This window comes from Oculina patagonica, chromosome 8 (genome assembly GCF_052425735.1).
Source record: "Oculina patagonica isolate OP01 chromosome 8, crgOcupat, whole genome shotgun sequence".
In the NCBI taxonomy this organism is placed as follows: domain Eukaryota; kingdom Metazoa; phylum Cnidaria; class Anthozoa; order Scleractinia; family Oculinidae; genus Oculina; species Oculina patagonica.
In genome coordinates, this window is record NC_135765.1 from 1,865,043 (window position 1) to 1,891,143 (window position 26,101).

The following is a 26,101-nucleotide window of genomic DNA, read 5'->3' on the forward strand; positions in this document are numbered from 1 at the left end:
ATGTTGTGGCTTAACTTTTATATTTATATACCCTTTGTAAAATTTGGTATTTTCCTTTGTTTTGGTGTACATGTATGTAATATACAACTAATTGCAATTACGTTGTCATAGAAAAAAGGTTAATAGGAATTACTTAGCATAGATTCACAACTGGTAGGAAGGAAATGCCAAATTGTACCAAGGGTAAAATTGTAACACAACATATATTTATTTATTATTATTATTATTTCAGCATTCATAAAATATTCCACACAACTGTTTCTAGCCCAAACACAGCAAGTACACAGCACAGTCCCATAAGCTGTACAAGCTTAAATCTTATCGTGAGAAATGGTAAATAAAAAATGTTATTTTAACACAAAGATGCGTGTGTAGTTGATTAGCAATACTGAATACCGATGGAGACATTTGACTAGCCCACATTTTGAATGGGATAAGATCCTGGGGACAAGTTTTAGCAAAACAAAAATGTCAGCAGCAAAGTGTCATACTTCCTACTTTCACATTCATGAACAGAATTTTCCCTTGATTTCAAAACCAAGAACAAAACAGACAGTGGAGAAAAAAAAATACTTTCAGGCAAGGAAAAGGACCACAAAAGATTATTTGAAAACTACTTTAAATACTTGATAACTAACCAAACTATCGCAATTACGATAGTTGAGCTACCAGTAGTCTTGCAATCTATGTATTGCTCTTGGTATCATGATACACGCTTCACACTCTTTAGCACTTTTGAAATTCCACGACTTTCCATGACCTTTTCCATGACTTTTCAAAGTTTTACAAGACCAAAATTTGACCATTTTTCTTGGAAATTTTCAAAATTTGTATTGATTTTGGATATGTTTATAACCTTTTCCTCACAAAAAATAACCTGCCTTTTTTGTACAATCAATACCATTTTCCATGACTCTCCATGACCCACACATAAATTCCATCACTTTTCAGGCCTAAAAATTCCAAAATTCCATGACCTTCCAGGTTTCCTCTGAATGACCCTTACAAACCCTGTCTTTGTATTGCAGTTGGAATCACAGTTCATCAACACTTTAACGTATCCTTACACTTCAACTAAGGGTTATGAAGATTTTACTGTATTTTATTTTTTAAACAGAAAGACATGGACACTTGGAATTTTTACAATAAAAGTGCTTTATTAACATTTTTCCTCAAGCACGAGTCCACACAGCAGTGAGAGATTCCTGGCATTAAAATTACTGGTGTATCAGCAACAGATGAAAGCAACAATGTCATCAAGTCTTCCCAGTGTATCTTTACAATCAAGCTGAAATAACAAGTGTAGTACATCCGCAAAATATCCTACCGAAATCAGGATACTTTAAAAAATATCTGTCACTTCAGTTTAGGAAACAAGTGATGTCCAATCTGTAAAAAACAAAGAAATCAGATTATTAGAAAATACTGTAATACTTTGAAATGAAAATGGATGACAAAAGTATAGAACACAGTTTTGATGTCTATAACAAAAATGTCATGTTCAAGTCATAACAGATGTACATGTTGTGGTTTAAAATGTTTGGTTTTTTTTTTTAGGTAATAAACCTGGAACAAAGGAAAATACGGCAAATCAAACTAGTTTGAAATCACTTGAAATGTAATTCGTTTTTTGTGGTTGGGGGACAAAAACGAATTTCATTTCATCTATAACATACATGGCTCTGAGACATTTTCAAAGAAAAATCCAACAAGTTTTATCTTACTCTACTTACACATTTATCTTGACATTCTAGAAAATCAAACAATTCCTGGACACATGTCTCCTCTGTGTTTGACCTGCTGCTAACTCGTTGATTGCATATCTCCAGCTCATTTTTAAATTTAGCACATTCTGCACGTTCAGCACATGATTCCCGAACCTTATCCAAAGGATCTTCTAACTCCTCCTCATCTTCATCATCATCATCATCTCCGACGTCGCCGCCGTCATCACCAGGCTCTTCCTCCTCCTCATCTTCAGGGTCTGAATCTCCAGCCTACAAGAGAAATTAGAAATTTACAGAAAATATCCATACACAGTAGGCTCAATTTCTAGCTGCTTTTCGGGGAAAATGAGCCCAAGCTCCTCCTCCCAAAAGCACTCTTCGGGAGGAACAAAGACGGTACTTGAGAAGACGGCGGTAATGGAGCCTACATACACAGCCAATAGAAGTGTTCAGATCCTAAAGGGAGTGGAGGGGTGGGGAGGCAGAGAGATTCAAAACAAAAATCCTTCCATGGCAGAGTATGAGTGTTTCCTGGATTAAGACAATCCACTTTATAAAACCAAACTTGAGAAAGTTCGCTAAATCCTTTTATTAGAGGCATCCACTCAAGGATAATAATTATTACACAATGGCTGTTCTAAACAGTCAATTGTTAAAAAGCCATTTCTTACGCTGTTTAAGAAGGTTACCGTATTTATTCGATTAAGCGCCCAACCTCGAATAAGCGCCCACCTCGAATAAGCGCCCACCCTATAGGCAGGAAAAGTTAATAAGCGCCCAGCCTCGAATAAGCGCCCACCCCCCACCCCACTAAATTGAGGGCACAAGAGGAAAGTTTGACTATTGTTAAAGTTGAGATTAAAATTGACTAAGTACTACTAAGAGACTATCGCGAAGACCGAGTTTTTTTAGCTTTTTTTACTGAAACTTTCAATCAGCATTAAAAATTCAGCTTTCGTACACCTTCGCGTTTAGTTATTATACATTGTTTTCTTGCAAAATAAACGTACTACTTGCTAAAAATAGTGAAAATTTAATAAGCGCCCAGCCTCGAATAAGCGCCCACCTCGAATAAGCGCCCACCCTCAAGGTCCAAAAATTTAATAAGCGCCCAGGGCGCTTAATCGAATAAATACGGTAATCTCATATCTCCAGCTAGCCACTCAGTGATTTAGCTGTGTCTATACTCAAAGGGCAGTGTAGTTTTGACTCATTCAACGTAGCAATTAATATTTGAATCACTACACACCAAATGAGAAAGCCAAAAGCTGTGTATCTACAGTGCGTAGCATGAAAACCTTTCCTTAAACTAGATTTAACACACTGCATTTTGCTAAGTAAATCACCTTGAAATGATTTTCATTTTTTGTAGGTTTGTTGATGATTTCAGTTATTACAAAGTATGTACAATCAATACACTGCGCTTTATATAGTTTATACCCAAGAGTGCAAGGGATTCAAATATTGATCACACGGTCCAGATAAATGCAAGAATTCGGTTTAGAAATATGTTTAGCAACAATAAACAGCAAACAACAAAATGGGTGTACTTCGATCCCTCAGTTCTTCACTTGCGACTTATAATCACACTAGAAAATTAAAAACCTTTCGCAGCTCTCTCTGTTGAATTGATCAATCTCTGATCAGCATTCTGCGCTTGTCCGAAAATTATACAAGTACAGACAAGCGACCAAGTTGAAATTTGCGTCGTGTGACAGAGTTTAACAAATATTTGATGCTAAATACAGCAAGGTAAATTTATAAACAATGTTTTTTTACCTCTTCTGTGTCAATTTCCTCGCCTAAAAGCGTTTTTTCTTCATCTAAACCCATCTCGCTAGCAATCTACCGGCACTTCACTCTTCTCGTGTAACGCGCAAGCTTAGCGATCAAGCCTCATAACTTTGTAACCACGCCAGCTGGCAAAGCATTCTGGGTAAACAGGCACGCAATGCGTGCATTGAGCCTGACTGTGCCTCTAGTTTCACTTATAGTTTCATTGCGAGAAAGAGAGATACCCTTTCTAATTTTCTCCTCTAATTTTTTTATCTTACCTCGGTCTTCTCTGTCGTAAGAATAAGTTTGCTGTTTGACATGTTGTTTTCTTGTCTTTGGAGGTTGTCCTTCAGTAGCATATCGGAAAAACAATATAAAAGTTTAAATGCGGCCCCCTACTGTAAAAGGGCAAATAGCTAGATATGGTTTTACCAGTAGGTTAAGGCCCCATTTCAACTTTTATGTTATTATCTGTCATTGTGTTTTGCTATTGGGCAAGACACAATGCCCCACTTATTACCTTCTTGGGCTTGCTCCTTTTTGCCAATTTTATTGCCCTATACACAACCAGGGAGATAGGCTCCACTAAATTTTCTAACGTAGAAAAACATCAAAGGAGTAATAAAACTCCGAAAATATAGAAGGATAGTTTCTACTAACGAAGAATAAGACGGACTTCGAACGCTCAGAGGCGGAGCCGTGTTGATTGGTAGATAGACGATCGCTACGTAGCCAAACAGATAGCGAGGTAGTCGATAAAAGTTTGTGGTCCTGGTTGTGCTAACTATCCAGATTAAGGGTTAAGGGAGATTAGGGATTTGGACTGTAAAGGATAACGTCTTTGTGTTTTTAACTTTTTCGATCAGATAAAATCAGACTAAATGACTTTCAGATCTCGCCCAGTTAAACAGTCAGCGACATTTTTTTTTTAATTTTACGAAAAACATTTTTGTCATAATGTTTGCTTGATAAATTTTTTTAAAAAAAGTCTAAAAAGAATAAAAGGTATATATTAAAGTTTTAAAATTAAAACGTTTTCAACGCTAGGTCATGACCAGTGATGTGGAAAGGCCCTATCATTGATAATGACTTAGCGTCGAAAACGGTCGATTTTAGAACTTTAATACCTTTCATCCTTTTAAGCCTTTTTAAAGGGACTATGTCATGGAGATTTCGCAGATTTTTGGTATAAACTGTTCTGAAGTTAGTGGAAGACAACTAAACCCATAAAAAACAATATCTTTGAACATCTAAAGGAAGTAATATATCAAACACGAGAGGCAGTGTTTCTTCGGGATATCCAAACACCGAGAAGAGAGTTGAAAATACGACGCGCAGCGGAGTATTTTTGACGAAATTCGAGGTGTTTGGATAGCCGATGAAACACTGTCTGGAGTGTTTGATATATCTTCTCAATCGAAACAAAAACTACGGAGTAAACGGAGAAATAAAATCGTAAAAATCTATGCTAATTAAGATCGGGTTTCCAAACCACCGTCACGGTTATAATTTTCTTTGTTTTAACTTGATGAATTATTAATGAGTTTGAGAAGATACAATCTTAATTTGCGGATAGAAATCAAGCAAAGGCTACAAATATCGATTTTTTGAAGACGCGCGGAAACAATTTGAAAACGTTTGCCTAACGTTTTCAAATTCCAATCCGTTTCCATCCGCGCCATCCGCAGCTAATAATGCTAGTTAACAGTTTCAGTGCTCTAATATAGCTATTTTTATTAAAAATGGACTATTATTTCTTGGTTTCATGCGAAACAAATATGAATTTTGGCTGTTCAAAAATCTGGTAAAATCCGTGACATAGTCCCTTTAAATAATAAATACAATTTTATCTGCAAAATGCATGTTGCTGTCTGTGTGATTCTAGTTAGACAAAATGTCATAAAATAGATTTTGCTGCGTGGCACTCAAATTAGGTTGAAACGTGGAAACTTGTTTGTTTGTTTTCTTGTTTGTTTGAAATATATCACTGTAAAGGGAAATATTAAAAACCAGAGAAAAATGAAGACAATTGAAAAGAACTTATTCAATCAGTATTCTGGACAACACACAAATAAAAAACAAAACAGTGAGATCGCTATCAGACAACAGGAAATGTGGGATGGGAAGTAATTCTTCTGTTTAAATATAATGTTTCCGATCTAATATTCACGGCTTTGTAGTAATTGCACATTTTTGATAAAGTTTACACTTTAAGTACTCATTATCATTATGATTACTGTTGAGTCGTGTGAAACAGGTGAGAACTGTACACCTGAACAAACTTGAAGTTCAGCTTAAAGAACGACTCGGCGCCGGGAAGTTTTCGAACTCATTTTGTGCGTGTTAAAGGCTCTGCAGTTTGCTCAAAATTCACACAGAACAAGGTGATCCAGAAATTTAAGGGTAAGGTTTGTGAACTTTCCAACTAAATCTGCGGGGAACGTTAATTGTTGTTTAAGAAAACAGGGAGAAGTTATTCCCCCGAACAAAACTGACACGGTTTTCACTTCAACTGATGTTGTACAAAATAGACAAATCAGGGTGAGGATATGAAATTTTTACAGTTGTTCAGAAGGGACTGTGTGGTCGGTAAAATTAAGATTAATACTGCAAAACCAAATGATTAAATGAGAACAAAATGTTACGAACGATTTCAAACTGAAGTGGGAGACATTGTACTCTTCGAAAACCTGGAATTATTAATGCTTACTTTCTTAACAGCGGCTTTATTTATTTAGCTTCAGGGTTCGAATATAGGACAAATGGATAAACTTATATCTGGCCGGGCAGAAGAAAGTTTAACTTAACAGAATTAAATTACGAAAAAACATATGACACACACCTTTCCATCATCCACGTAGAATTAAGAAGTCAGATCCAAGATGCATTTTAATTTGACTTGCTGTTTTTTCATACAAACTCAAAACATTGCAATTACAAGTAATTCTTTAATGTCATTACACAAAATTAAGACATCAAAAAAGTGGAAAAATTATTTTGTTGGAAATGGGTCACTTGCCTGTCAAGACGCACTTTGTTGTCATTGTGTCAATAGATCAAGTAAGAGATAATGCTGTTCAAATGGTTTATTTACTCTATCTTTGTGTTTAACATATGAGAAGTTTCATTATTGTCTCAGAGACGTCCTCAGAGTTCTCGAAGTAGAGGCGAGTTGAATGCCGGGGAGGAAGGGGGTGCGTATGTATATCCGTGGGGTTTATACATTCTCTGTTATCCACCCAACAGGTCTATAACAGAAGGCTAATAAGCAAGATTTTACAATATTTTACTTATTTTCCGTCCAACGGTCGGTTTAGTGCGGTGATGTAATTTTTTTTACCCTTGTATTTGTCCAGGTTAGCTTTAATTCAAACTTAAACAATGTTGGTCACATTTAAAAAAAAATTAATTATAATTAAATTATATTTAGCTTTTTATTATTTCTCTTTTGGTCACACAGATCAGAATGTCAACCACAGTCCTCATAACTCATCTCATGTTGTGTTTGATGAAGATCACAGCTGCTTCAAATCAGGATTGCCGTTTAGTCGAATCAGTTTCTGATTACGCCCTCTTTGAACACACCTTCATGTCAATATCCGGGACACGCTTTGAATCTTGCGCCGCAGCATGTGACGCTGACCCAGTCTGTTACAGCTTCAACTACTTCATTCCCTACATGACTTGCGAGCTGAATAACTCTTCACGGCGCGCAGATTCAAGTTTCTTCCTTCACAGATCTAGAGCTGTTTACTTGGACAAACTGAGAGAGCCTGTGGACTACTGCCAAACATATCCTTGCTGGAATAATGGAACTTGCAAGATAGTAAGGCGCCATCCAGGGTTTGAATGTTCCTGTCACGAGGGATTTAGTGGGGAAAAGTGCGAAAGTAAGAGACAAAAATATGCTTATTTTTTATAGTCGAACATGATAGAGTAGATCTTAATACAACTGTAAGCATATTGCTAGAGCCATCTGGCTATGGATCAGGGTCTTCCCTGCTCGGACTTGGCTACCGACTTAGACTTAAGGTTAGTACTAGACCGTACTAGTATCGTCTTTGATCATGACTGGGCGCTTTCCATTTGCCAGAACTGGCCGGCCAGTCCGGTTCTTTTGAATGTAAAATGGCCTTGTCCAAGCGATTTTCGCCCCAAACCACCACAACAGTGTATAATATATTTGTGAATTGACTGATTTGACAGGACAAATCTGGCTAACAAAGGAATTCTGTCCTAGAACTTACTGGTCTGGCCAGCCAGCCAGTAACCTTGGACTGTTTAAGTTTGACTGGACAGCTTTTTTGACGGAACTAAAAAAAGACAAGACATCAACATTTTTCTTTGTAACGTGCAATTGAAAACATTCGTTGAATTTGCGCCCTGTAAATGAATGTTATTATTATTTGTTAGTTTGCAGTTCTTCTCCATTTGGTCTCAGTAATCATAAGTTGCCTGATCAGAATTTTAACGCCTCGTCCAGCTCGAGCCCTTTCAGACCTAGTGACGCTCGCTTAAACGCAAACACGTCTTGGGTCAATGAGGGAACATTTAACCAGTTCCTGCAGATTAGTTTCCAGCCTCACTCCAAGCGCATCACAGGCGTGGCAACTCAGGGAAATCCTCACAATGATTGGTGGGTAACTCGTTATAATCTTCAGTACAGCTCAGATGGTGTCACGTGGTCGTACTACGAGTTCTTTAGAGCGCCTGGTTCACGAAAGGTAAAGTTTTGTCTTTTTTTCGGTATCCTCGAGAGCTGATAGCTATTTTTAAAAATAATACGAATTTGAAGTTCTACTATGATACAGATGTACTCAGACCAGTCGATCAGTACACGTACCAGGGCAACGAATTGTATCCCGTGAGATTTGGGATTGTGATCCTGGCTGTAACTTTCTATTTGTTGCTCAATTATGAATCTAACACCACGGGGCGCCCACACAAATGGGAATGTACGGGAACCTTCAAACGTTCCTATTAGCATGAACAGAAATTTGAATATTCATTTTGCTAAGTACCATATTTGGAAACACGAAGAATTTGTACGCGAATGCTTTATACACGTAATGACACACGCAACATAATTTTTGGTTTTGTGGTAAGTTGCATGAATTTCGACCTAAACACCGTAAATTTCTTACAGAAACTAAAGAAATACATTAAGTGTATCGAAGCGAAGTTCTCCAGACTACTTCAAGAAGATGAAACAGGAGAATTTAACCAAATTTAACTTTATTCAACCAAGCTTGTTCAAAAACAAGATTACGCCATCGAGCGCGAGCTAGCTTACAAAGCACAACGATTGAGGTAACTTTACGTTTATTTTGAACATAAATGTGAATATTACTCGCTATAGTTCATGTTAAAACGTTTCGGTTTTCCCATACATCCCTTTATAATTTTGAAACATCAACAGTCGCTCCATTTGTGTGGGCCCCTGTACTCACACACGTTTTTCAACCAAGAGAAACCACACGAGTAGAGAATTTAAGGCATAGGGTGGGGGGTGGGGGCGAATTAAGCGCGTGACGAGTGAAAAGACGTCTATTTCTAAGCAATTGCGTTGAAGATTGCGTCACAAAGCTAACACGTGTGTTGCCGTCGTGACTTTGTAGGAATTTGCTGCTAACCAAGATAGAAATACTGTCATAACAAACCAGCTCCAGCCTCCTATCACAGCAATGTACCTTCGTATTGCACCAACCGCCTGGGTAGGAAAGATCGCCTTACGGGTAGAAATATATGGCTGTACCGACTACAATTAGCAAAAGCGGCCGGCCATACACCGAGCACCCGATAGACTGCCGAAGTTTGACGTCAGCATGTCGTCACAATATTACGTCATGTTACTTGGCAACAGCTCTCACGAAAACGCGGGCTCAGACAATTGTGGGAAACGATAAGAGAAAAAGATAACTGCTCTCCCTGAATGAACTAATGGATTTAAATTCCAACACATTTCGGAAAGTTACACTCTTTATTACACAAGCGATAAAAACAATCGCCACAACAATTCTGTTTTCCTTTAGAAATTGTTTAGTATTTACATGATGTGTATTTACAAGACCAATGTATGCTAACAATGGCTATAATAAAGGAAAATATCGAGAATGAACATTAAATGTATTAATGTAAATAAATCAGTGATGCTATGAGCTAACGCCGATCTGTGCTTCGGCGACTGGCCGCGCTGCCAGCTCGGGAGGAGGCCTTGGACCCAGCTGTGGAGCCAGGCCTGGAACTCGTCTTCTTTCCTCGCGCACTACCAGAAGGCGAAACACCTGGAAACGTAAAGAACATTAATGAAAGATGAAGTATTCAACATGACACGAGCGTGGGACAAAGAAAAATTCTGAGTCCCCGACGGGAATCGAACCCATGGCCTCCCAGATACCGGTTGGGCGCTCTAACCAACTGAGCTACGAGAGACTCGTTGTGAGCTGGGCCATTTTACTAGGTTGTAAAAAATGAAATGGCATTTCCACCCCCATTATTACAACAGTGTAAAAAATGAAATAGTGCGGCAAGGCCCACTATCTTATCTCTAGTTGCTTCTCCTGGGCGGCACGAGCTGGATTGCCGCAGTTTGTATATAGCCAACTGGTCTGACTAAGGGCCTGTTCATATGAAGGAGAGTTGTCCCTGGTAGGAGGGTTACCCTCTCCCCCGAGCCATCTTTTGCCAAGCGTTTATATGAGAAAGTTGTCCGTGTTGGCCAGGCCAAAACTTGGCCCTCTCAGTTCAAAAGACTGGCGAGAGTTGTTTTAAAACATTTATTATGGCTGCCTTTTCTAAAATCAGGAACGCTGAAACACCGACCAAGACCATTTTTTGGACAAATCTACCGCTGACTTCGATTTCAATTTATCTGCAATTTTGTTTTTGTTTTGGCGTTATATAGCGTTTGCGCATGCTCCGTATGTGTCAACTTGTCTCAGGTAAGCGAGCCAAAAATAACCAAACTGTTTATATGAGAAAAAAATTGGCTCGCTCCCCAGGGTCACCCTACCTTCAAAGCGAGTGACCCTCCACCCAGGGTCACCCTGCCCCTCTGTTTGTTTTATACATTGTTTGTTAATTTACAGCGTCCTCAATTAGCCCAGCAGTGCTACATACTTAGTTATCATGATGGTTTGATTTTACGGAATAAAGGGACTAGGGCACGGTATTTTAGGTAATTCCATTGATATTCGTTCATTAAGAGCTCTAAACTTTAAATTGGCAGAGCAAAAGTCTTTCATTGGCAAAGTCACGGCCACATAACAAACAAGGATGATTTTCGAGCATTTTTAATGAAACTTTGATACAAATTGAGATTAACTTGAAAAAAGTCGGCCCGACGTTTTTCAAGTTTACCCGAACGCAATTCGTTCTAATCTTCTCGAATTTTGCCCCAGCTATTCCCTTCTTTTGACCTTTCTGTGTTTCGTTTGTGTTCTTCTACAGTTTTAAGCCGTTATTGTGATAATTCAGTTAATTCTATGACCAGTTGTTCAGCGCCGAAATTGCCTAAAATTGCGTGACATAGCCTCTTTAACTTTACATTTCACTGTTCATGTACACACCTGGCTTAGGACTTCCCGCCCCAGTGGGACTAGCGGCTCCAGACAGAGCCAGAGCTCCAATGTCCACTGTACCAACACCTCGCCGACTGCCAGTGGATATATCAGATCTGCGGGGCGATAAAAAAAACATCAAATTAATCCTTTCATTTTACCTTTAACTTAGCAATCCCCTTAGAAATGCAAATATATAACTATATAACTGACTGAGTACTGGAGTATAAACTTTTCGCATTTGAACTCACCTAGCGGACGAGAGTGTTCCAGAACTCCTAGAGCTACGAGACGATGTTGGCCGCGACATACCAGGGCCTGGGGAAGGTGGCATTGGTAACCCGGCCTGGCTGAAGTAGATCTGGACACTGGGACCAAGATCCGGGTGACTGTGCAGTACCTCTCCCATCTGTTTCATCGTACGCGTGTTAAACTCTCGCAACTCTCTCAAATCCATATCCTTTTCTTCATGCAGTTCTCCTGAACTTTTCTTAGCGCTCCTTACAGTGCGAGCTATTTTACTGGCCTCGCGAGCAGCTCTGTCCTTCTTTGTCTTCTGTTCGTCTAGTTCTTTCTGTAAATTAGTCGTCTTTGCTTGTTTCTCAGTAATCACTTCCACCAACGTTTGCTCGTCCGCATTCAAGTTGTCCAGCGTGCTTTGCATGGAGCCCAGGTCCTCCTGCAGCTCACGGATTTGTCGTCGTTTGTATTTGTACTTGTCCATGACAGCACGCATTTGATCCTCCAAGCGCTGCTTCTCATCAAACTCCTCGCTCATCTCATCCACCTTGTTAAAGCTTTTCCGGTACGTCTCATTACGACCGTTCATCAACCGCAGTGTGTTCTCCAACGCTCTAGCAAAAAATTGACAATTTTAGTATAACGATAAAAACACAAATTCTCATTACTGATCTTCACAAATTTTTTGAGTTGGCTCAAGGAATATAGCTGTGGATCTGATGATTTTCTTCATTTCCATTACCTGCTTGTTTGACAATTCACTCAGTGATGTTATCAGAAGAAATATATATTGATCTACATAAAATTATGCCGCGCAAACCAGCCTGTATATAGGCTAAACAGAAAATGTTCAATATTTCTTTTTTCTTCTTTTTTGACAACTACAAAGCTTTGTTCTGTATTTCATACTTCTAAGATTTAGATCCAATTTTTCAATCTCGGCTTTATCTTCCCCAGTTTTAACTCTCAAAAGAGAACACTCTAAGACTGAAATCGAAATTAGAAGTTTTACGTAAAGTAGCCATAGCAAACAAAACGCTTCATAAATACAATGCTACTTGGGCACCTATACTGTAGGTTATTTTTTTTCTCCCTTCTTCTGTTTTACTTTACATTTTTTATTTCTTGTTAATGTCAATCCTTAATTTATTTAACTGTGTTGTAGTTTATCTGTAGTGTATTATAAGTTTTCATGTATAATACGGCTTTATAAAATTGTCCTATATCGCATTGCAGTTTTATGCTCCTTTAGGTCTGTCAGTAAAGTCTGTTAGCAAAGTCTGTTAGTAAACGAATCCAATGAACGAATTCAATGAATGTTTTTTTTTTTTTTATTTTTATTTTTATTTTTTTTTTTATATATATATATATGTATAATAGACTTTATAAAACTATGGCACAATTCGACAACACCTTTAGGTCTATTAGTAAGGACTGTTAGTAAACGAACGTAAACGAATTCATATAGCCAATATAATCCTCATGGACTCAATATGATAGGACTAGTAGTATTGTTAAGTTTTTTTTTTATATATATATACACACAGTATAGATTTTGTATGTAGTGTAGGTATTGTTAGTGTTATTTGTTTGTTTGTTTGTTTTTTTTTTCTTTTACTGTTTGTAACGTGAGTTTCTGCAAATAAAAAAAAAAAAAAAAAAAAAAAGAGAACACTCTTGTTCTCTTTTGGTTTATAAATACCTGTTTGATATTCATGTACCTTTGTAAATTATTACTTTGAGCGTTTTTTTTTTTTTGACATTGTACAAATGACTAGACTGAATATGACATTACTCCTTAGTGCAGTAGAACAAGCGGACATTTGAGATTCTCACCTGATCTCCTTCTCAGCTTTCCTGATCTTAGCGTCCAGTTCATCGCCTTCACGCTGAAGCTCTTCCTTCTCTTGAGCTGCTTTGATGACGTAATAGGCTTGAGACCTCTCCTCCTCCCCCTCGGGAGGCGCCATGGAGATCATCAGGATTTCATACCTAGTTGATCAAACATGAAGTATGTTATTAGCGATAATTTAGAGCACAGGAACATTCTGTTGCAGTTTCTTCAGTCAGTCAGTCAGTCAGTCAGTCAGTCAGTCAGTCAGTCAGTCAGTCAGTCTGTCAGTCACTCAGTCAGTCAGTTCAGTTCAGTCAGTCAGTCATTCAGTAAGTCAGTCAGTCAGTCAGCCAATCAGCCAGTCAGTCAGTCAGTTCAGTCAGTCAGTCAGTCACTCAGTCAGTCAGTTCAGTTCAGTCAGTCAGTCATTCAGTAAGTCAGTCAGTCAGTCAGCCAATCAGCCAGTCTGTCAATCATTCAGTCAGTCAGTCAGTCAGTCAGACAGTCAGTCATTCAGTAAGTCAGTCAGTCAGTCAGTCAGACAGTCAGTCATTCAGTAAGTCAGTCAGTCAGCCAATCAGTCAGTCAGTCAGTCAGTCAGTCAGACAGTCAGTCAGTCATTCAGTAAGTCAGTCAGCCAATCAGTCAGTCAGTCAGTCAGTCAGTCAGACAGACAGACAGACAGTCAGTCAGTCAGTCAGTCAGTCAGTCAGTCAGTCAGTCAGTCAGTCAGCCAATCAGTCAGTCAGTCAGTCAGTCAGTCAGTCAATATCACAATACCAATGTCATACCTTTTCCGTAGTTTGTCGATCTTGGATATCCGTTCGTGTAGTTCAGAGCTGTGGGGAAAAACAAAATCAATTACACAAATAAGTCATGGCAAAAGTCACGCAATACTTACAAGGGTCTGGCAAGTCTGTCACACCACACAACACTTGCGTGACAACTAAAAAAATCGCTTGTGAAGGAGACAGGTGAGGGACTGGGTTACCTGACAGTTTGCCTTTCCTCTTCAGAAGATTTGATCTGTGCTTTCAGCATGTCTTTGTGAATGTCGATTTCATGACGGCGCTGCTTCATCGCCTACAAAACACAAAACGACAAGCGTCATGTACTTCTATTTATGAACCCAGAAATAATGCTTTAAAACTTGCAGAACAGTACCCAACAAATGACAGGAACCCATAAGAAAGACAGGGTGACTAACGATGGCGAGGATGGAAATGGATTGCAATAAGGACAAACTTGAAAACGCGAGGTTTGTATGAAGGAAACCCAACAATAATGGTTTTATTTAGTAGAACAGTACTGGAGAAATGACAGGAACCCATTAGGAAGTAAGGATGACAAACGATGGCGAGGATGGAAATGGATTGCAATATGGACAAACTTGGAAACTTGAGCCTTGCGTTTCTTTGAATTTTCGCAAAAATCTTGTTCTAACATACATGCAGATTTCCTTTTTAAAAAGTACTTTCTGAACTGATACTATTTTTTTTTTCAGTTTTAGAGGCCTGTTCCACTTACAGAGAAATGATATCAAGTGAAAGTGTTGACGTACCGTCTCTAATTGAAGTTTTCTCTTCTCCAGATTAAGCACGTTGTCTGCCTTGTTGCTAAGCGTTTCTCTAAGGCGCTTGATCTCCAGCTTAAGAATGTTCTCATCCACCATAAGATTCTACAAAGAAAGAACATAACAACACCAGTCATTCACTGGTCACTTATGTCAGTAGCTAGTACTCCAAGAGAAGTTGCATGGTTTGTAACTAAGGTATAACGACTACAGGACGACAGTTATGCGTAAATTGGGAAACTCTCTATTCTGGATGCTTATCTAACCACATCCTATAAAAAGTACACTTCGACTCGTTGCTTGTAAGTATGAAAGAAAGTACAAACAAGCGAAAAAGAAATACGTGCACCTACGTAAAAAACATAGGCACGCTAAGCGTGCAGGAGTTATTTTTTCAATTTATGAGGTGGCTTGGGGTGAAACTGGGTGATTGTCCTGTTGGGATGGTTTATGCCATGGGTTGAGCTATTTGTGGATGGCGCCCCACGGAGTCACTTTTTTGCACAAAGTTTGCTTGCAAACAAAATAATTTTTACATGCATTTTGATTCATCAGAACTGTTTTATTTAATACGGAAATTTTCATCATTTAATTAAAAAACAAAACTAATTCAATTGTCAAAATGTCACAAAATGGCACGTTCTTATTCTGTTTAAAGCGGTTATTTTGTTGCTAGCTTTGTAGCAACCGTAACGGATTACTTTTGTTTGTTACGGAATACTTTTGGCTTTTTGCCAAACACTGTAACATGATACCGTTGTTTTTCTCACTTTTGTAACGTGATACCTTTGTTTTTTTAAAACGAACGTAACACGATACCCTTGTTTTTCTCGAAAAAGCCACGTCTTCATAGACATTGAACGAAAAGTACTTTAATAAACCGCGAAGTAATAAACGAATCAAATAAAAAAACCACTCTCTTCGGAAAAGTTCTTTAATGCGCAGTACACCTGGAGTATTTGTTTCCTGTCAAAACTGTTCAACAAAGATTTTCGTTTATTCACAACGTAAATTCTATTCAACAAACAAGAACTAATTGAGTTATCAAGTTGTCACGAAATGGCACGCTCTTATTCTGTTTTCGCTATCGATCGTAGTTGCTTTTAACAGTAAAGTTACTTGTACCGGTTCAATGTTTGAACGAAATGTTAAATGTTAAATGTTTGAACGAAATGTTTTACAGTTGATTTCATTTTACTTTGGCCGCCCGCTTTGCGAAGTTTTTTGGGAAATTGGAAACTTTGTTATGAAGTTGCCAATTACGGTGCGAGTTTGCGAATCAAATTGCAAACATCGATACAAACTTCCCGACTTCGGCCCGACTGAACTTTCCAAGTTTGGTAGTTGAGGAGAAACAAGACATGTTGCTCGAAAGTCATGGCGATTTCTGAACTCGAAGATTTTAGAACTTGTCAAGGAAAGTAGCTTGAAGTGCAAGACAACGTTTCGCATCAGCGATCACGCAAGTGATTTGCCGATAAATAAATATCATGCATGTAGAAATTTGGTCAAATTTTAACTTTTTTGTATGAAAACACATATTTAACGATTTCTGTGAGGCATAATCTTCACTGTCTTCAATTTCAAGTCTTCTGCGTTTGTAAACCGGATGAAACTGGATGGTTTACCCATATGTAAAATTGATTTTAATCGAAGCCGACGCGACGCGACGCGACAGGGAAGACTAATTTGTTCGAGACAACATGTTTACGGCTCGCTAACAATAAAAGTTTATTATTTTTATGACATTTATTTCCAACAGTTTAGCGTAGCAAAGCCCTTTTTGATAACATAACTACAGAAGGATTTAATAAATTCGGGCCGAAGTTGGGAATTTTGTATCGAAGCTCACAATTTGATTCGCAAACTACGAATACGTTTCAAATCCATGATAATTCACAACTCACCAATTAATCTTTCAATGAAAACGAACTGCGACACGCTGCGACACATAATTTCGTCAGATTACTTCGCCTTTATAAACTGCAATTTGATTGGTTCTGATAGTACCTGAAATCTGATTGGTGTGACAAACAAACATACTTCACTGACCCACTGACCCACTGACTGAGTCACGGAACATCGCGCCGACTAAAGAGCTATTTTGAAAAAATAACTCAATGACAAACAGCTATGAACAGATATTAATGAGGAAAACTGTTAAATATACCAACCTGTTTCAAGGCCACCACTTTCTTTCTTTCTCTCTCCGAGCTGTCATTGTGAAGATTTAATTCCTCTGTAGAAATAAAATCGAAAAATACATTTAAAGTTTTAAACATTCATTTCCATAACGTACATATAGATTACACGGACAAATACCCTTTCATCTCCAACAGTGATTAACTTCTATCATCTCACTAAATCATTACAACAAATATCCCAAGAACGGTAAGGAGAGTCTAGGTTCTGATGCCTGCACTTACCAATCTTGCTTGTAAGAGTTTCCATTTCTTCCTTTCCTTTATTCAAGTCTCGGTTAGCTCGTCGAAGATCGTCCTGTGAAAAAAAAGCATTTTAATTTAAAATTAAATGGAGGTAATTACTACTTTTTAAGATCAAAACTAGCGATATAAGCAAGGAACAACGTTTCGCTGTCTAGTTTTTCATATTAAAATGTTTTACTTAAACATCTTTAATTCGAATGACAACTTTAGCCATTACATACACTTACAAAAAAACTAACACAAGAAAACATGTAACCAGTCGAAAGTGCGGGATAATCTCAAAACTGTTCACAGCCCTCTATATTCTCGTAGATTTCTTCGATCGTTGAACATAGAAAAAATTGCAAGAGAGCTTGACGTCAGTGCAAAAGGGAGGCGCAAGGGATGGGGGTGGGTACCCCATGCTTCGTGCTCGCTTTTTCTTCCGTGATCTTTTGTGTTGTAAAATAGAGAAGCTGTGATCAGCCTAGAGAATTGCACGTACCGAAGCGTGGTTTTGAATTTTTACCTAAATGCTGTTAAAAAAAGACCTGATTTCAGTACAATGCAGTGAAGGCACGACGTTTTTAAACATTGTTTTTACCCAAATAAACAACTCAACTGTACACAAAAAACTAAAGCAATTCATATTAACTTCTTATAATTCGTTTTGAAACCGAACTCTCCACAGGAAAAGAAAACGGCTTTATACTTACGTTTAAGTTCTTCATCTGAGCACTGAGAAGTGTGTGAGTCGAGTTATGTTCATCCATTTGAGACATCAGTTCCTGTAAAGGAAAAAATTTAATCGATTTATATTTGGCAAAATCTAGTAAATACCATTTTATTTTTAATTTTTCACGTTGTAACTCAGTGTTCTACTGCAGAGGGTCTGGTCATAACATTAAAATGCGGAGTCGTGATGGTATGGGGGACGAGGTTGATTTGTAGCCACTTCGCATCGCCCACTGCTATTGAATAAATAACGTTTTCTCGTTCAGAAAACGTCCATAGCCGCGTATTTCGACGTATTCAAGTCGTAAACTTTACCTTTATCCTAGCCTCAAGTTGCAGCTTCTCCTCATTGCTCCGCTCTCCCTGCATGCGACTTATTCTTCGTTCCAGTTGCTGCAGCTGGAAATCCTATAAAACACAACACAAACAAATTTTTCTAAAAAAACCCATCCCTAAATCGGACAGTTGGAACTGGTTCCAAGTGTGTCTTACAAGGGGAAGTTGTGGATAGAATGTTACACTAGAAGAACAATGAGGAAGATATTCCCTGTGTGGTACTCCCTATATACGGTGATGCTCTGCTTAAAAAAGGGTAAGTTTTTAAGGCTGCAGGATTATAAAAGGGTAGGGATTTTACGAGTTGGGAGTGTACAAAAGGGTAGGAGAAACTGTCATATAGGTATTTAAGAGCTTATTTATTTACCATTTTCTATTGAATGCACACGAAAAGGTTACCTTTTCTGTCAAAATGGTATATAAAAGGGTAAGCGTTTGGACCTCAGGGCAGAGTCTCCCTATCTAAAAAATGAAGACCCCCCCCCCCCCTCTCCCTGGGTGATATTCATCATCAGCAGTGTCATAAACTACTCTGACTTTTTTCCAGGGGAAGTTGACTGCGTACAAGTGCACATCTCACTCGGTCCTCACAGTTTCCAAAAACCTACCTGCATGTAGATGATTTCCTGTTGTTTAAGTGATTCCTGGTCTAGTTTATGTAGTTTACTACTCAGATTCCTGCTGGCAGCTCGAGCACCCTGATCACAATACAAAAATAGAAAGTTAGTTTAGAGAACAGTATCAAAACAGTGACATTAAGAGGGCATAATAAGTAAAAGTTATGTACCTGAATTTCTGCTGCAGTGTTGTTTTCCAAAACTTTACATTGGTGTAGTTCTTCTGTTTTTCTAAACTGAAATCGGAGATATAAAAATCAAATTTTGATTACCTTCTTATCATATTTATGCTTTTTTCTAAAATGAACATATTCAACAGACAAAATAAAAAGGGGAAATGATCTTCCCGCAATCAGAACAAAACAAAACGAAACATAATGGAGCCAGTTCAGAGGAAAGATAAGGTCACAAAAATTATGTTACTTTCCTGGTCGGCTAAAGTAAGAGCAGGTTTAACCATGCACAGAGTTATCAGATGTGACTGTTAAACTGACCTTGAAGGTAATATATGTATATAAACCTAAGAACCCTACCTGTGTTTCACGCAGTCTAGCCAGTTGCTTTTCCACATCATAAATCCTAGCTTCTTCTTCCTTTAACAGTGTGTCCATTCGCTGTGCCTTCTCTTCAGCAGTGAGGGTCTCATCAGTCACAATTTTCAGCTGTTCTCGCAAATCATCTCGCTCATTTTGGACTCTCTCAAGCCTGATAAAAAGTAATGCCAATTAGAGTGACCTTGATATGATTTTAATACAATATACTTTCAAAGGCAACATTGTTCCAAAACATCTTCTTCCTTAAATGTGAGGTTTCGATGACATTCTTTCAAACAAATCTTTATAGAAATTGAGTAAATCTTCAAGAACAAACACAAAATTTAAATCCGTGTGATTTTTCCTTAAAGATTAATTCTTGCTTGCTGTTACACATAATGATGGAGAAATTGAGTAGTAATGTGAGGGGTGTGACACAAATAATAAAATATTAATTGTCATGTACAATACCTTTCTATTCTGTTTGTAACTTCCTTCTTGAGTAAGTTGTGTTTTTGTCTAGCACTATCAAGGTCCTTAGCTGTCCTATCCACAGTATATCTTAGAGTGTCAAGCTGGCAAAAAAGAAATAACAGAGAAGACTTTTTAATCACTTAATATTAAAATAGCGTTCTGATTTGCCAGTGCAAACAGAGGCGTCATTCCCTTACGCTTATGACTAGTTCTGATTTATGCTAAGGTTTTCATGCTACAGTAGAACTCTGGAAACTAGAACACTGAAGGGAAACGAAAAACAGTTTTTCGCAGTTAGCGGGTTTCGAGTTTCACGGTCGATTGAGTATTTTAATTTGCCAAGTGAGTAATTGATAGTTTACTGATTTTTCAGCACTTTAGTATTTAGTATGCAAATTGAACTTATTTTGTCAGAAACTCTAGATATGTCCAGGATTGAACGCAAATGAGATGCACGTTCCTCATAACAGGCATCACAGTGTCCTTATTAATAAAAGTTCACCAAAACGCACCAAAATCTGTCAAATATGAAGTAATATGGAAATGTCAAATAACACAGTCAAACATGAAGTACTCATTAAACAATACCTGCGTTCAATCCTGGACATAAGTGAGAAACTCTAACAGGATCATACATTTTCATGATAAGAGTGGGATTCTACTGTACATTTTTTGCTCCACCATTCACATATAACTCCGAGGGAGGGGCAGGAATGCTTGTTGCCTAGCTTAGGGTGTAAATTATGGATTTTGGTCTCACTTGGGTGTTCAAGACAGAACACCAATATTTATAGCCATCAAAGACTTATTTAGGGTTGTACATGAAGAAATAAAACGCTGTCATGCTGTGCTGGTGGTCTAGACTGAATAAGCATAGAAAATTATCTTACACACTTTGGGGTTCAAAAAGGCCTTTAAAGCCATGCCTGGATTGGTTTCCCTGCTCTTTTCATATGGGAGCCCCCACTCCTCCCCCAGTAGTACAATATTACTGTACCTCATCCTGGAATTGAATGCGGATTTGCTCAGCATCCTGGTACTCTAGTCGCAGTTTAGCTGCCTGTCTCTCCGCCACACCAACTTTCTTCTCCTTCTCTTGATTGTTTGCAAGCTCACTCTCCATAAATTTCTAAACAAAATACAGAAAGTGTTACTTTTCATACTGCAAACAAAAGAAGAAGGAAGTTTGGGAAAAAGTAACGAAAGTGATCATTAGGTCAGCATGAAAATTCAAAAAATATACACTGTAGCGCTAAGGAAAAAATGAGTCTGGTCTGAAATTCACTTCAATCTACAAGAACCTATATGATATAATAATTGCACTTATTAATAATATGGTAGCAGGCATAATTACCTGTTTTTCTTGAACTTGTTCCTCTCTGTCCCTGACTTCCAGTTTTACCTCCGCAAGTTTCTAACGAAAAAGGTGATCAACTGTTTATTAGAGGAATAAACATAAATAAAAAGGCCGTTTGTTGACTGGTTTTTCTGTGTTTTTTTTTAAGTACAAAAACACTATTGCTTAGTTTTAGTCTATTGTAGCCATATTTTGTTCTTTTCAGGTTCCACAGAAATGATGCTAGGGTTCTGGGCCTCCTGGTTCCAGACTACTCCTGATATTTTTGGAGGGGGGTGGGGAAGACCTTTTCCCCTCAATTTGATGTACCAACCCAAAATCAGAAACCAGCATTCTACTTTAAAGAAAGAAAAAGAAATGGATGGCTTATGGGAAGCACTTACCACAGCCAGCTGGTCCATCTCTCTGTCTCTTTTCTGCATCTGTTCAATGGTGTTCTCCCACTGCCGCAGTAACTCTTGCCTCTCAGCGTGTGCCTTGCGGAACTCTTCAGCTGTCTTGTCTAATTCAATCTGCAGATTGTGGAACGTTGTGAGGATAGTTACATCACTAGTATGAATCTCTTATGTGTAAGACAGTCTGGGGAACAAGTGCCAGTTGATGGTTAGTTGATGGCGAGATCACTTCTCCGAGAAGTGACTGAGCCGGCGGTTTTCATCCCAGAAACTGCTAAGCAACATGACATATTAATATGGGCGACGGCTTTTGGAATACTTGTGAGCACTTGCGCTAGATTTCGATTGGATGAAATAATTCTGAAATTCTTCGAGTGTTTCAATGAAGATTTGCCAAAACTGGCACTTATTCCCATAACTGAAGAATAAAATTGACAATCAGAAAATGATTTTCCAGTGGTTTAAATCTGAGACTTTCCAAGATCCTGAGACTTCATATTTTAAACGTAGGTCTGAGATGTTATTGAGCTAAAAATATTTTGCTTCAAGCCTTTCTAAATTCCAAGGAGGATTTTGTTTAGGAAATTTGCTGTGAGCTACATAATATATTAGTCTATAAACTTCACTTGTACAAACATGTACATTTGATAGACCATCTAATGCACCACAGTTATCTTAATGTAACTGACCTGAGCTGTCATGGTAAGCGTTAGTTCATGCTCCAGTTCTCTTCTTTTCTTTGCAGCATCATCTGTCATTCTTTCCATCCTTAGTGTAAGTTCCTAATAATCAATGAATGAAGAAAAGTTGAAAAAACGGTCTTACTCTTTTATTACAGTGCTATGCACTGGAAATTTGCCATCTTTCTGAAAACAACCCTATGGCTTTTGTCTCAACTGGCAAATGAATTAAAATGAAAAAGTGAGAATGGCTGAGCTGACAATATTGTTGTAGAGGGCATGGAACTTGATGATGCAGCCTTTCATAGTTCTTTAATTTACGAGCTGATTCCAGTTCAAACAAAGGCTTCAGATGTTTTATTCCTTATATCAACTAGGCTAGAAAGTTCTGCTGTGCAATTTCTGTTTTGCCCTATGGACCTACTAAGAAGCAGCAATAATTATATATTCACTAAATAATATATTCACTAAAAAGGATAAGGAAATAATTATTTATTCCACGTGGTAGTTACTGACCTTCACTTTTCCTTCATCTGAGCGGGTGTACTTTTGGAGTGTCAATGCATCCTCATCTTTACGAGCTGATTCCTCTAGCCAAGCCTCCAGTGCCTTCTGGTCCCAGTTCATCTGGCTCTTAAGGTCCTCAAGACGCTGCGTATTCCTGAAAATGTTGTTCTAGCAAAAGAAAAGTTAAAACAATAGTGAGGGCAGGGAACAAGATAGTTTTCAGAATATGGTTGTGTGTGAGAAAGCATTCAGCGCAAATGCTTGTAGTCTTTCTTACCTCCAGGATATTCCTTTTTTCAGTCATATCTTTTATTTCATTGCTTATTCTCCTGATTTCATTGTTGAGTCTTCCCTCTTCTCGCTCAGCTAAAGATGGAACAAAGGTTTACAAATAAATAATTAAATAAATAAATAAATAATGGGAGTTTGCACTGGCACTTCCACAGAGTGGCGTTTCATCCACTGTTCTTGATCAAATTGGAATTTAGCCGTGTTGGTTTTTGAGGAGGAAAACCTGAGAACCGGAGAAAAACGCTCAGAGCAAGGACGAGAACCAACAACAAACTCAACCCACATATGACGCTGAGCGCCCTCACCACTGCGCCATCCCTGTAACATGTATGAGATTGGAAATAAAGTGATATTAACATCAATGTAATTTATTCCCTTGTTGATAATCGTGTTCATTATTTCTTGTTGTGTCTGCATTTAACTATTGATTATTTTATATGATGAATTGCAACAACCAGTTTACAAGTTATTTAGTGTACAATAACTACAGTAGCCAAGAATATGTAAGAAGGATAATAACAGTCACAAATTAAAGCATTTCGAAAGAGTTACCAGCATGTACACAATGGAGACAAATTTGTCTGAGTTTACCTTAGGGCCTGATTACATGAGCCGGGCTGGCTCGGTTTGCCAAGATGACTTTCAGCCCGGTATTACATGAGCCCGGTTAGCCGGGCTGGCCCGGTTTGCCGAGATGACTTTCAGCCCGGTTTCAGCACGAATTATCTTGATTACCTTTTTCCGGCAATTTGGTGGTTAAATCTTTTGCACTTATGCAGCTGGATGGGTTACTTTACCTCTACATCCTATTTAGAAGGAGTAGCATTGATTTTTTCGTCGGATATTGTCCTCGGAAGAGTAATTTAATGCTGGCCCGCTTAGCCGGGCTGGCCCGGTGAACGCGATTACATGGAAAATTTTCATTCCGGCTAGCCGGGATCCTGGCATCGCGATACCAGGATCTCGGCTAACCGGGCTGGCCCGGTTGTCATGTAATCGTGAAGATGATTGCTGTTGCGTTTAACAGACGTGCCGAGATCTCGGCTAACCGGGCCAGCCCGGCTCATGTAATCAGGCCCTTAGACTAGTAGATACAATGTAAAATTTACATACCTATCTGTTTCATGTGATTTTCAGTCTCGATCTCTCTTTTTCTTGCATTAAGCAAATCCTGTTCACAACAAGTAATAAAAGTATATTTGACCATCATTTATAAGAAAGCAACAGTTTGATGTGTCCAGTATTAAAAACCAACAACAAAAACAACATAAAGGCCTGCTTGTTAATCTAGTTTTGCTACAAAGTTATTTTCTTCACCTGTGTATGCTGTAGTTCTTGTTGTACATTTCTGAGATGTTCACTCATAGCATAGATTCTGTCTGAGTGTTCATCAAGCTGTTCTTTATAAGATGTGACATTCTTCTGTGTGTCAGTTACCTTGAAAAAATAAAAGAGGTCATCAAACAATTGATCAATCAATCAATCAACTGGACAAAAAAATACAAAATACAAAAAGACAACCCCAGTTAAAAAATAAAATCATTCTAATTATTATAAAGGACTACGTTTAAAAGGGTTCTATGCATCCATAAAATTCTTCCAAGCATGACGTTTTATAGCAGCCTTAAAATTAGTCACATCTGTTAGAGTCAAACCCCAGGGGGGGGGGACTCCTATATGAAACGTACGGGGATGCTTGTCGGAAATTTTGAAAATAACCCCTAATCAATCTGAGTGTGGCTCAAGCTTTTCTTTACCCCTAAAAGATACCAAAAACTAAGAATATAATTTATATTTGTATATTTCGTCGTGTGTAACCCTAAACAAGACCATTATGGCTTAAAGTATTGCCGTTTTGCCCGGAACACCCTAAGCGAGACCAAAACTCCTAATTTACACCCCTAAGCGAGACGACGAGTATCCCCGTCAATTTCATATGCGAGTCCCCCCGCCCCTGGGAGTCAAACTAGTCACATCTGTTAGAGTCCGAGGTAGTTCATTCCAAAGCCGAGTAGCTCTGAATACAAATGACTACTGGCTGGTAGCTGTTTTGAATAGCGGTACATCCAACTTGTTTCTGTGTCTTGTTTGGCCAATTACTTATTCAGTTACAGTGGTGGATCCAGGATTTTTCTTAGGAGGGATGCAACAATAAACCACATAGTTTTTTTGCAGAATACCAGTTGTATTAGAAAGCTGTAGGACCCCTCAGGGGGGGGGGTGCAAACCCCCTGCACCCTACCCCTAGATCCGCCCCTGATTTACCCTCAGTGTATTTCTGACGGGTTTCCCCAACAATTTTTCAGTACTTAGAAGTTTTTCCATTTTTTTTTACTGAGTAGAGATGGGCACTGCTACAATTAAGTTTGTCTTGCCTTAGAACATAAGCTTAAGTCAATCAAACCAGAGACCTCTCAACACAACGAACTACATTTCTTGTAGGCCAATACATTTGTAGTGAATACATTTTCCTTATACCAAGCCTACTCTAATTTATTTACCAACTTAACTGAAGGTAAGCCATATTATTGTGCTAAAATATACATTAAATTTAACCAGAAGCCTATCAGATAGGCTTCTGATTTAACATTATGGTGCCTATCACAAATGTATAAAAGGTGGAGAAACTATTGCTGTACATATTTTAGTCATGTCAGTAGGGCTTACATATACTTTGCAAGCAAATAATTGCAACAAAAAATCATCCATATCTGAGAATGATTATTTGTTTAATCACAGTAAAGCTTACCTCACTCTCCAGCTGTTTATTTTCGAGATTTGCCACTGGCATGGCGATGCCTTCATCGAAGTTCAACTCACTCGCAATGCCTTCCATTTTGAATGTGAAAATTCCTTCAAGATTTCAAGGATGAGATCGTAACTGAACGCGATGCTGTCCTATATACGCGTAGATATCTGTGTAGAGGACTGAAACTATGTTTGTGTTAGTCCTGCACAGTCTTTCCACAATCTTTTTAGTGAAAATTTATAAATTTCTGCTCCATCAAAGTTGTTGTGGAAACGGCGAAAACAACCTGCGC

The 26,101-nt window shown here is 38.3% G+C and overlaps 3 protein-coding genes across 3 annotated transcripts; 1 reads left to right on the forward strand and 2 right to left on the reverse strand.

Moving 5' to 3' along the window:
• Positions 1–1,137: 1,137 nt before the first annotated feature.
• LOC144662276 (cytochrome b-c1 complex subunit 6, mitochondrial-like) lies at positions 1,138–3,625 on the reverse strand. The gene is made up of 3 exons (XM_078523053.1): positions 3,507–3,625; positions 1,734–1,997; positions 1,138–1,389 (listed from the first exon to the last, which is right to left on the reverse strand). The coding sequence occupies exons 1-3, from the start codon at positions 3,558–3,560 to the stop codon at positions 1,357–1,359; spliced, it is 351 nt and encodes a 116-aa protein (XP_078379179.1). The 5' UTR covers positions 3,561–3,625; the 3' UTR covers positions 1,138–1,356.
• Positions 3,626–5,798: 2,173 nt separating this feature from the next.
• Positions 5,799–9,471, forward strand: LOC144662039 (lactadherin-like). The gene is made up of 4 exons (XM_078522772.1): positions 5,799–5,906; positions 6,964–7,393; positions 7,917–8,227; positions 9,122–9,471. Exons 2-4 carry the CDS (start codon positions 6,970–6,972, stop codon positions 9,269–9,271), a joined length of 885 nt encoding a protein of 294 aa, XP_078378898.1. The 5' UTR covers positions 5,799–5,906; positions 6,964–6,969; the 3' UTR covers positions 9,272–9,471.
• On the reverse strand, positions 9,465–26,093 carry LOC144662027 (coiled-coil domain-containing protein 39-like). Its single transcript, XM_078522761.1, has 24 exons — positions 25,810–26,093; positions 24,378–24,497; positions 24,174–24,231; positions 23,047–23,135; positions 22,779–22,937; positions 22,272–22,364; positions 21,571–21,699; positions 21,185–21,244; positions 20,828–20,959; positions 19,828–19,931; positions 19,357–19,528; positions 18,994–19,059; positions 18,815–18,904; positions 18,186–18,278; positions 17,852–17,923; positions 17,136–17,208; positions 16,884–16,948; positions 14,698–14,814; positions 14,128–14,219; positions 13,928–13,975; positions 13,139–13,294; positions 11,314–11,916; positions 11,072–11,178; positions 9,465–9,787 (listed from the first exon to the last, which is right to left on the reverse strand). The coding sequence occupies exons 1-24, from the start codon at positions 25,894–25,896 to the stop codon at positions 9,663–9,665; spliced, it is 2,910 nt and encodes a 969-aa protein (XP_078378887.1). The 5' UTR covers positions 25,897–26,093; the 3' UTR covers positions 9,465–9,662.
• Positions 26,094–26,101: the final 8 nt, after the last annotated feature.

Coding starts and splice junctions, on each gene's coding strand:
- LOC144662276 (XM_078523053.1), bottom strand. CDS start 3,560: ATGGGTTTAGATGAAGAAAAAACGCTTTTAGGCGAGGAAATTGACACA. Junction 1,998..3,506: donor AGGAAATTGACACAGAAGAG/GTAAAAAAACAT, acceptor TTTCTCTTGTAG/GCTGGAGATTCAGACCCTGA. Junction 1,390..1,733: donor TAGAATGTCAAGATAAATGT/GTAAGTAGAGTA, acceptor TGTTTTTTACAG/ATTGGACATCACTTGTTTCC.
- LOC144662039 (XM_078522772.1), top strand. CDS start 6,970: ATGTCAACCACAGTCCTCATAACTCATCTCATGTTGTGTTTGATGAAG. Junction 7,394..7,916: donor TAGTGGGGAAAAGTGCGAAA/GTAAGAGACAAA, acceptor ATTATTTGTTAG/TTTGCAGTTCTTCTCCATTT. Junction 8,228..9,121: donor GAGCGCCTGGTTCACGAAAG/GTAAAGTTTTGT, acceptor GTGACTTTGTAG/GAATTTGCTGCTAACCAAGA.
- LOC144662027 (XM_078522761.1), bottom strand. CDS start 25,896: ATGGAAGGCATTGCGAGTGAGTTGAACTTCGATGAAGGCATCGCCATG. Junction 18,279..18,814: donor AGGAAATCATCTACATGCAG/GTAGGTTTTTGG, acceptor TGTGTTTTATAG/GATTTCCAGCTGCAGCAACT. Junction 17,924..18,185: donor AACTTGAGGCTAGGATAAAG/GTAAAGTTTACG, acceptor TTTCCTTTACAG/GAACTGATGTCTCAAATGGA.